The sequence below is a fragment of the Mauremys reevesii genome, linkage group 16 (assembly GCF_016161935.1).
Source record: "Mauremys reevesii isolate NIE-2019 linkage group 16, ASM1616193v1, whole genome shotgun sequence".
NCBI classification, from domain to species: Eukaryota; Metazoa; Chordata; order Testudines; family Geoemydidae; genus Mauremys; species Mauremys reevesii.
Window position 1 is genome coordinate 39,874,301 of NC_052638.1, and position 10,566 is coordinate 39,884,866.

General features: G+C 61.1%; 1 protein-coding gene across 1 annotated transcript; it reads left to right on the forward strand.

Annotated features, from left to right (window-relative positions):
- The first annotated feature begins 2,537 nt into the window (after positions 1-2,537).
- Positions 2,538-6,524, forward strand: IL17C (interleukin 17C). The gene is made up of 3 exons (XM_039503662.1): positions 2,538-2,624; positions 3,375-3,694; positions 4,435-6,524. Exons 1-3 carry the CDS (start codon positions 2,607-2,609, stop codon positions 4,682-4,684), a joined length of 588 nt encoding a protein of 195 aa, XP_039359596.1. The 5' UTR covers positions 2,538-2,606; the 3' UTR covers positions 4,685-6,524.
- The last annotated feature ends 4,042 nt before the right edge of the window (positions 6,525-10,566 follow it).

Consider the following 10,566-nt stretch of genomic DNA (forward strand, 5'->3'; position numbering starts at 1 on the left):
CTCTGTGGGAAGCACAGACTCCATTTGGCATCAAGCAGCTGTCCCTGGCCCTAGGGGAATGGAAGGGGGCAGTGGGACGGGGAAGCCTGGGCCGCAGGGTGGGAGCAGCAGTCAGAGGCCCCCAGGGAGTCCCTGCAAGGAGCGGTGGCCATGAAGGTCCGGGCAGTGCTTTGCAATGGCTCCTAGGCTGTTTCCCCAGCAGAAGGGGGTGGGGGCATCTTCTCTGACGCCAGGGGCTGGATCTCGTCTCTGCTTAGGGGCTGGAGATAGTCCGGCTCGCTCAGCCCAGCTTGGGGAGAGGGGAAGAGACATAGGGACACACCCGCTGGGGAGGGGGCAGTACAAACCAAGCTGCAGACTCGGCCCCAGAGAGTTTAGGGTCTGAGAAACGGGGTGGTGGGAGGACCTGGACAGAAGGGTGACCGCCCACGCCTTCCCCTGCTAGCGCTGCCGCCCCCCCTCACCCTCCAGCCACGGAACTGGGGGTTGGTGCTGCCCGGAGGGGAGCCCGCGAGGGGCATTAGGAGGTGCCGAGGGAGGCCCTGGGGGTCATGCCTCACTGCTCCCGATGCTGAATGCTGCAATTCAATATGCAGCCCTGGCCCCGTGCCTGCCCACAGCAGGACAGACCAGCAGTCAAACGCGCAGGGGTGCACAGAGAGCCCCAGGCCTGCGCTGAACAACCCTGCCGCTGCCAGAGAGATCTGCATCTCCCCTGGCAGTGCGTGGCCCCGGTGGGCACCAGAGCAAGGGCCTGCTCCCTCCCTGTCTGACCCCACGGGTGCTGGGCTGGTACCTGCCCAGCCCCAGTCTCCGGGCAGCGCATGGCCTTGGGGCTCCTGCCGAGTTCCGCCCCGTCACCGAGCAGGGGGCCGGGCTCAGCGAGGCTGCAGGCCAGCTCGCCTCCCAGCCGTCGGTGACTTCGGGGCCGGTCCCAGCAAGCTGCAGTTGCCACGCCGGGGTTTTCCCTCAGTCCAGCATGGCCCAGCAACCTGCAGTGCGGCGTGGGGGTTTTCCCTCAATCCAGGGCCAAGCGGGCGGGAGCATGTGACTGCCGCGGTGAGCGAGTGACTCCAGCGCACGGTAGCAAGGAGCCGGCTGTCAGCAGCGCCTGGTAAGGCCGGTTTGCAGGGAACCCGTGATCCTCCAGCCGAAAGTTCAGATACTGCTTTGCGGGTTAACATTTCACCCAGTAGTGGCTGGGCTGCATGTTAACCCTTCCCCGGCTGCGCTGGGGGGAGATGCCCCCCCATCTCGCCGGCATCGCCCGGTGCGGCACAAGAACCCCCTAGATCAGCCAGGCCACATGGTCAGGCCTCAGTGCATTATCTTTGGGGAGGGGGCTTCTCTGAAGAGATGGGGCCTGGTCCAGCCATGGGTTAAGGGCTCCTTTGCGGCGTGGGGCAGCGCCCCACCCCTGCCTCGTCGCTCGTGTGGCCGGCCGCCCACAGTGGGGCATGTCGACCTCCCCACGCGCTTTCAACGGCCTCCGTCTTGGGGCAGCCTGGCATCCTCCCCGTGCAGGCCCGACTGCAGCAATGCGAGGGTCAGGTTAGCGGCAGCCTGGGGCCGCCGGGCCTGTGAGGGTTTTGACCCTTCCTGCATGTTGGGTCTTTGTCCCACCTTGGGCCTTGGCAGCTGCCGAGCCTCTGCCACTAACGTTCCATGTGACCTTGGCCAAGTCACTGCTCTGTGGCTCAGTTTCCCCATCTGTGCAGCGCTTTGAGCATCCCGGATGAGGCCTGTGCAGCGGCATTAGCTGACTGGCTCCCTTTGCCAACTCTGCCGCCTACCGAGCGGCTGAGAGTGTTGCCCCAGGGACAGGTTACAGCTGGGCATGACCAGGCAGGCCTGGTGCAAAGGAGCCATTGCTGGCGTTGTAATGCCAAGTGGGTTCCCCTCGGGCAGGTCTCTTCCTGGAGAGCCGTAAAAAGAGCAGATCCTGCATCATCTCATCCTTGAGGCAAAGGTGCCACCCAACCAGGCCCCCGCCCACCCAAATCCAAACCCAGACCCCTCTGTCTGCCCTAGCGGCGAGTCAGACAGCTCATCCCAAGTGGCAGTCGCCAAAGCCAACGCGGGAAATGAGCCATGGGACACACACACCCCCTGTGAGCTCAGCAGGGGCACAGCTTCCTCTGCCGCCCAAATCAAACACATGGTCCCTGGGTCAAGCTCCAGAGGAAGGTGAAAGAGCCACATGTGGGGACTAGCAGTGAGGTGACAGCCTGTAAACAGGACTCCCCCCGTTACCCCCGCAGCCTGTCCCAGGCCACCTCGTCCCTAAGGTGCTGAGCCAATGATTAACAGATTGCAGAATAAAGGAAAAGACTCAATTAGCTGCTACCCTGCCGAAGAGGAAGTAGCTGAGGTGAAATGGGAGGAGGAAGCGAGGCTGAGTGTTTGGAGTTTCCAGGTGTGTGTACATCACCTCCACGGGTCACTATATAAACTCAGGCAGCAAGAGACCTGGCCACTGTCACTGCACCTACCACCCCTGAGGGCAGCAGCAGCCGGCCTAGGGAGAGCCACAGCAGAGAGAAAAGACGCTCCTCAGCCTGAGGACACATCACCTGCTCCAAGGCACTTGGTCTGCCCACTCCTCCATGGATTCAGCCAGCGTGGTAAGGCGGCTGCCTCTGCCAGCTCTTAGCCCAGGGATTCGCAGTGCCTGGGCTGGCTTGGCACCCATGCCAGTGCGGCTCTCCGGGCACGCTGGGAGCGAGGCAGTGGCCAGGAAGGCTGAGAGGCAAAGAGGGTCAGGAGTTAAGCGGAATTAGCGTAGGTGGGTGGGTACATAGCAGGCTCTGCTCACACTGTAGGTTTGTGTAGAACGGTGTGTGTACATAGATATACACACTGTGGAGAGAGGTGTGTGTGCATGGCGGGGTGTGTGTACATATATACACATTATGTTTGTGTAGAGCAGTGTGTGTGCATGGCGGGGGGGTGTACATATGTACACACTATGTTTGTGTAGAGCAATCTGGGTACATATATATATGCTCTGTGTGTGTGTACATATATACACACACTATGTGTAGAGGAGTGTGGGTACATACATAAGCTGCGTGTTTGTGTGCGGAGCGGGGTGTATACACCTACACACTGTATGTTTGTACAGGCCTGGGGGAATATGCGCAGTCCATTGTGTAGATGTTTGTGTAGATAAAATGTAATGGCAGCTGTGACCGTACTCTGGGTCTGGGGGGATGGGACTGTATTGCCCCAGGCGTCGGGCTCATGGGGAAGCCGGCAATGATTGCAGAGGGGAGTGCGTTTTCTGGCGGTGTCCCCCGGGCTGTTGCGGGATGTCCCTCCTGGGGAGGCTGCTCGGCTACATGCACTTATCGTCCCCCGTCTCTGTCCATCAGGGGGTGCTGTGCGCCCTGCTCCTGCTCTCGCTGCCGGCCGGCCAAGCCCAGAAGCGGGCAAAGGATCACCCGCGCCACCACCACCACCACTGCTTCAGCCAGGAGCAGCTGCAGGCCGGGGAGCTGCCCACCCACTTTGTGAGCAGGACCATGAAGTGGGACCGATACGCCCCCGTGCAGCTGGTGCCACACCTGGAAAAGATGCAGCAGGAAGGAGGCCAGAGACGCAAGCGCCAAGTAGATGGGTGCCCGGCTCTGCAGCTCCAGGCTACCGTCAACAGCGAGCCCAACGAGCGCTCCCTCTCTCCCTGGAGATACCGGTAGGCACGGGCCGCCCTGGCTGGGCAGGGTGTGCATGGGGAGGAACCTTAGATAGTGATACCTGGCAGCATTCTGAGCCTAGCAGGCTTGAGTAGGGGGTCGTGCGGGCTAGTGATCTCAGCTCTCCTGGGCTTGAGTCTCAGCTACTCACCCCTCCACCCAGCGTGACCGTGGGCACACCTCTTCCCCTAGCTGTGCCTCGGTTTCCTCTCTTGGGGAACGGGCTGATGCTAGCTGCCCCTCGCTAGTGTTCTCACAGCCCCACGAATGCACCGGATGCCGTCTGAGCATGGCTGGCGCTGGTCCTTTTCATTCGAAGACCAACCGGCTCCGTATGAAAATCCCCAGTAGGGCTGATAGGTGGAGAGGGTTCCCTCAGCAGAACTAGGGTCGTGGGTTCTCACCTGCACAAAACAGGAGCAAAGCACTCCCATCCCGTTCCTCCCCAGCCAGGGAGCCACAAGGGAACGGACAGTTGCTAAGGAACAACTGATCTGTGGTCACCTGGAGCCCCAGGAGAGTCGTAGGAACCCCCAATCCAGAGAGAGACACACAGGGGATCTCTGAGAGAAAAAGTCCATTGTGGTCCTGGAGCAAATCTCCCCAGCTGTTAAATCTCTGCAAGAGAATCACAGAACAGACCTGTTGATTGTTTACACCTCCGCCATGCCAAGGGGGATGGGGTTGCATTAACTCTGCCTTGCCCAGAGCATGGCGTGACCCTTCTCCTCTCCCGCAGCATCGATGAGGATGAGAACCGCTACCCGCAGAAGCTTGCCTTCGCCGAGTGCCTGTGCACCGGCTGCATTGACGTCAAGACAGGCCGGGAGACGTCCTCACTCAACTCTGTGCCCATGCACCAGACCATGATGGTGCTTCGCCGCAAGCCGTGCCCACACAATGCCAGCCCTGGGACCTTTGCCTTGGAGGTGGACTACATCAAGGTGCCAGTCGGCTGCACCTGTGTCCTCCCCAGGTCCAGCGGCTGAGCACGTGACAGGTGCTGGAGCAGCAGAGCTCCCATGGAGCCAGCTGATTTCCAGCATCTTAACCCCAGACCCCTACTGTGACCATGTCACACCGACCAGTATGTTTGTTTTAAAGCACTTACTATTTATTTCAGTTGTAGGCCCTATGGAACCGTTTCCCTGTCCCTAGCGAGACCTGCCCAACCAGCTAGCTGTCCTGGGATTTGGATTTCAGCCTGCCACCTGGTGCTCCTGAAATCCAAACCTTCAGCTGCCAAGATTGAGCTGCAGGTGCTTTGCAAGCTGGACATGCAGTGAAAAGAGCTGTGAATCCTCATGCTTCAGGGCACCACCTGACTGTCAGTTAGAGAGGTCAGGAAGGAATTTCCTCCTGGCTAGAGTTTTGCACAATTAGGTGCATCTCTTGGGAGAAGAGAGGGAATGTATTCCTTCCTCTGAAGCAACTGGCAGTAGCCACAGGCCACTAGCCTGCTGGAGGGCTCATTCTAATGCTCTTGTGTTTATTACAGACCTCGTGCCTAGCTGGTCCTGCCTCCTTCCCCACGGTAGCTAGAAGGTGCATGTGATGGGAGGAGGAGGGGTCATATGGAGCTAGGCAAGCACATCTTCCTTGCAGATTGCACACATTGTGCCAGGCGCTGCTCTCTAGCAGAGAGCAGGCCAGGGCTCATTTTTTTTTACAAAAAGCCCCCAAAACATATGAAATTCCAGCCAGAAAAGCCTGGCAGGAAAGGCTGCACAGTGAAGCAATGCGGGGGTTGCCTCCATAGCCTTAACTCTGCCCTGCAGGAAGCAGTGCGTACTGACTAGCATTGTCCTTGCTGCTTCATTTTGCAGCCTTAAGATGCTCTGTGGGCCGGGGACTCGCCTGTACTTTCCTGTCAAACCCAAGCACGCTGGCTGGCCAGCAAGCTATGACATGGGGCGATCAGCCCTGCTCTGGAGCCCGGCCTGCCTGTGCTCTGCGCATTCCCAGCCGCTTGGGAGACCTGCAGTCCCCTGCAGCCGCCCTTGACGCTGCAACGCAGGGAACCATGGCCTAGTACAAGGCTGCGTCCTGCCCAGATGGCCCCCAGCTGGGCCGAAAGGGGTCGGGGCCAGCCAGCCGTGACGCTGATTTGTTCTGTGTATTTATTGGTTATTTATTTATTTCTATTTGATGGGAGATGCCGTCCCCAGAGGCGGAGGTGCCCGCACCCTTGTAACCACGAGGAGGTAATGCTATGGCAATGAGATGCCGGTGATACTGTTCCCCAGGGCGGGAGGGGCTCACCGTTAGGCCTCCTCCACCGAGAATCACTGTGCCAGATCCACCCCCCCGGTCTGTCTCACACTAGCCACAGCCTGAAGTCTTGCACTGGAAATCAGGCCCTCCAAGTGGGACATCAGTGAGGTGTTCTGGCCATGTTGGCGCTGGGCAGTGCCTATAATCCCGCATGAGCATCAACATGCCCTTGAAAAGCAACACCTGTGGCTTGTAAGCGAAGCAAGTGGCCAGACGTGTGCTCAGTCCCCACAGCGTCCGGCCAGCCCAGCATCCAGCTGGAGCCAAGACTGGGCCATTTCTTTTGCACCAGCTGCTGCTGTTGCTTTTGAAAGTGGCTAGGGGGCGCTCTCCCTCCCCAGCCCTCCAAGCTACAGAGGGGAAAAATCTATTTATTTAAGCTCCATTTATTGTGAATTCTGGTGAGTGTGTGATAAGACCTAATTATTATTATTATTATTTATGCCAAGCCATTTTATTTATTGTGTCACTGTTGAGCCGCGCTATTTAATATTGCCTGGATTGGAATGTTGCTGATTTGTTGAAAGCCGCTGATGTAATTTCTCTGGTGTGGGAGGCTGGGGAAGTAGCAGAAACGCCAGCCAATAAAATTTGATTTCCCTGTGGAACGTGTCCAGGGCTCAGCCTTGTCTGTTACACTGCCAGGCAGCGGTGACGCTTTGGCCATGTCCCACGACGATGCTAATCAGCTCCCAAGCGCAGACCAGCCCTTGGGTAACGTGCTGCCTCCTTGTGCGATTGCTGCTGGGAAAACACCCCTGGCATAGGCGCGCCCTGTGGGGCTGACCCGTGCAACCCTGCTCTGCCCCCATCAGAGCATGGGAAGTGCGAGAGGGGGTGTGGCCACCGCACTGGGTTCTGGGGGTGCAGCGCAGCCCACCGCCCCGCAGGGAGGCTGGGCAGAGTTCGGCACTCAGCTGTGCTGCCCAAGAGGGCCTCAGTGAGGTTAGGGGTGACTTGGAGAACTGCTGTTGTCATTTGAGGGAGAGGCAGGGCTAGCACCTCTACCCAGGGTGTGAGCTCAGCCGCTGGCACGTGCTTCTGGCTGCCCCAGCCCGTGCCGGTGCGTGGGGCGAGGCGGGCTATGAAAAGGAGAGAGGCGGCTGAGGCCTAACGAAAGGGGCTCCGGAGGCCACCCGAGGGCCGTGCCTGATGAACAAGGAGAGGAATGACAGGCCCAGCTTGGCGTGCTGGAACTCCGGCCTAATTAGGGAATGTCCTAATGAGGGGATGGGCCAAGCCACCCAGGGCGAGCCAGACCGTGTCTGTGTTTGTGGGGGCGCAAAACAGTGAGCCTGACGCCTGGGCTAGTCCCTCAGGAAAGGGCAGCAGGGCTCTGGATCAGGCGGTCCTTCGTCGGTGCATTGAGCCCACAGCCCAGCGCCGACCCCACCTGGTACACGTGCACATCTTCCCTCGTTTGCTCCTGGCCAAGCCCACTAGCGGCCTCCTGGCCTACCTTGCGCCCGCGACTTTTCGCCAGCGGCCTCATATGGCACGAGCATGACATGGCGCAGTGGGGGGGGCTATGTTACAGCGTTCGGGCACCGAAAGGGCGCTTACGGCACCCTAGTTATGGCCACGTCCACGCCGAAGTAAGTGGCCCGTTACACCGCCATCACGACGCTACCGCGTCACTTTCACATTGGCGTAGGCAGGACGACGCAGCATCTGTGTAGCCCCTGTGTGACTTACATCGGTGGTTGGTGGTCAGGCCCACGAGGGCTCAACGCCCACCCCCAAGCCCTGGCACTGCCAGCCCAAGCTGTCAGCGGGGTGCTGGGGGCACAGCTGTGAGCACTCCCCAGCCCCTGCTACTGCCTCCCAGTAAGGGATGGAAATAATACACTCCCTGCTGTGAAATGGAAGCCTGGGCTGGCAGTACCAGGCCGGGGAGGGGGAGGGGGAGGGAAGGGCTCACAGCTCTGAGCCCACACCCAGCTGAGAAGCGCAGGCTGTTGGGGTGAGCAGGTCCAGTTGTGAGCTGATGCCCAGCTGACAGCTTTGGGGCCAGGGGGTGGGGAGGGGGGGTGTCGAATGGACCAGCCCCCTCTCCTCACTGCTGTCCCATGTCAGTGTTCTGGGGCGGGAGGGCGCACACTGCCAACAGATGGAGCAAGTGTGGCTGTGCACGACCACTTTAATTACTGTGGTGGCTGTATGGCGACATGCTTTAGCCAAGCCCAGCACCTGCGCTCCACACCTGGTCGTGTCAGAGTCCAGCGCAACAGCTGGTGTGGCTGACCTGCCAGCCCGGAGCATCCAGCCATGTTTGACCAACGCCACAGCTCCCACACTCTTAGTACCCGGCTCTGCGCCCCTTCGAGGGGCACACGTTTGTCAAAAGCAGGCCCCGTAACCAGCACGCCACGGGAGTGCAACAGCATGCCTACCCAGGCTTTCCTGCGCAGGCGGCGGGCATGCTGGGAACAGAGCCGCAAATGGCCAGCCGCAGGCTATAGAAAAGGGCCATGAGACGTGTGTTTTGCCGTTTCCAAAGGCTCTAGGGTTTATTTCTGTTTGTGCCACTGACTCAGAACAGGGCCAGACTGCGGCAGGCATGGGCGCACCATTCCCCTGAATGGGTCATGTGACGGCTTCTCACCCACGGGGCCCTTTCGTCTGGCGTGGTTTACACACTGGACCGTGTTGCTGTGAAGTGTCTGCTGGCGATGGACCCAACGCTGGTGTCGTGCTGGCCTTAGTGACAGGGGGAGAAGGCGCTAGGCCCTACCACGCAGCACCAGACGCTTTGCCTCGGAGGGCTTAGTACCCGGCTGCCAGGTGTTGGGGGGGGGGGGGCTCGTGCAAGCCTCACTGTCACTGTCACGAATAATCAGGTTTGTCTTGTTCGGGCTAGAGCCCAAAGGGCATTAGGCACCTGACACCTCAGTGGCTAAATCCCAGAATCAAGCCCCTGCTCAGCAGCCACTGCACAGCGTAGACCCCCTAAAGTCACATGGCACCTCTGGGTCTGTCGCTGCGCAGCCGCGTTCCCAGCGGTCCCGACGCGCACGCCCCAGAGCACTGCACGAAGCCAGAGGATGTCCCCCCCGCCCCCCCACTCCTGAGTCGCCCATGGCGGGGGGGTGGGGGGGCTCATAGCTCACCTACAGGCATGGGCTGCAGCGCCCGCAGGACCCCGGGGGGGGGCACCTCCCACATGACTCAGCCCAGGGCGAGGGCACGCAGTCGGGGGAGGGGGCAGCAGCGAGCCCCCCCCCCCACCTCCAAGCCCCAGTACAATAGCTGCCAGAGGGCCGCCTGTGGAGCTGCAGGGCAGCACGCCCCCAGAGCCCAGCAGTTAGGGCACCAACTGGAGATGAGGGGGGTCGTGCCCTTCCGGTGGGGCGGGGTGTTAACCGGGGGGGGGGGGTCCCACTGTACACCCCACCCCCGGGGTTAAAGGCTAAGAGGCAAAGGCGGACAGTGTCCTAGGCACTACGAGAGGCAGAGCAGCCCAGACCCCAAACTCCCAGAGAGCAGCAGGGTTTAGCGCGCACCCCGGTATCACCCCCCTGGCTGGCTCAGGTGGCGCCCCCTGCCCCCCCCCCAACCTGCCCAACTGCTGACATGGTACCTAAGCCCAGTGTCTACATGTGTGACTCTGAGGCAGGGGCGGGTACCCCCAGGTGGAGCTGACAGGGCCACAGGACGGTGGCCGGGTGTGCGGCTCTGAGGCAGGGGCGGGTACCCCCGGGCGGAGCTGACAGGGCCACAGGACGGTGGCCGGGTGTGTGGCTCTGAGGCAGGGGCAGGTACCCCCCAGGCGGAGCTGACAGGGCCACAGGACGGTGGCCGGGTGTGCGGCTCTGAGGCAGGGGCGGGTACCCCCCAGGCGGAGCTGACAGGGCCACAGGACGGTGGCCGGGTGTGCGGCTCTGAGGCAGGGGCGGGTACCCCCGGGCGGAGCTGACAGGGCCACAGGACGGTGGCCGGGTGTGTGGCCAGCCCACAGTGCCGGCACCGCGCTGCGTGGGGCACAGCCCAAACCCCTGGCACACCACCTCTGGCACCCCAACTGCTGCACGGGCCCTTCCTGCCAAGATCCAGGCCATGATGCAACCAGCCTGGTGCAACCCTGACACTTACAATGGTGCCACTTCAGCACAGAGCGCTGGCACCAATAGCAGCGGGGTGAGCGGGTTGAGGTCAGGGAACGGGCTACAGAGCTGTTCCAGGCCAGTCCTGCCTGGGCGAGGGGAGGACGGGCTAGGCCCCGGAGGGGAACCTGGGGTGAGTCATGGCTCGGGCACTGATTTTAGTCTGATGCAAGGAGAGGAGACACTAGCTGCCTTGGGGGATGAGAAAGGAAACCCGGCTCATTTCCTCCTGGGCCACGGTGGTGTTCACCTGCCGGACACCAGTGCTGACCCAAGGTCAGGGCAGGGGGGGGATCCACTGCCCCCCCCCCGGCCCGAAGTGCCCAGGGCCGTTGCGCTGTGCCAGCCGTTCAGTGCCCCGTCTGAACGTAGCAACCAGGGGCTAGCACAGCCATGCCCACGCAGACACTAGCCCCACATGGGAGCTCACTGGCCCTCAGGGGCCAGGGGCCGGCTGCCCTCCCCTCCACGGCTCCTACTGCCCGTGCACCATC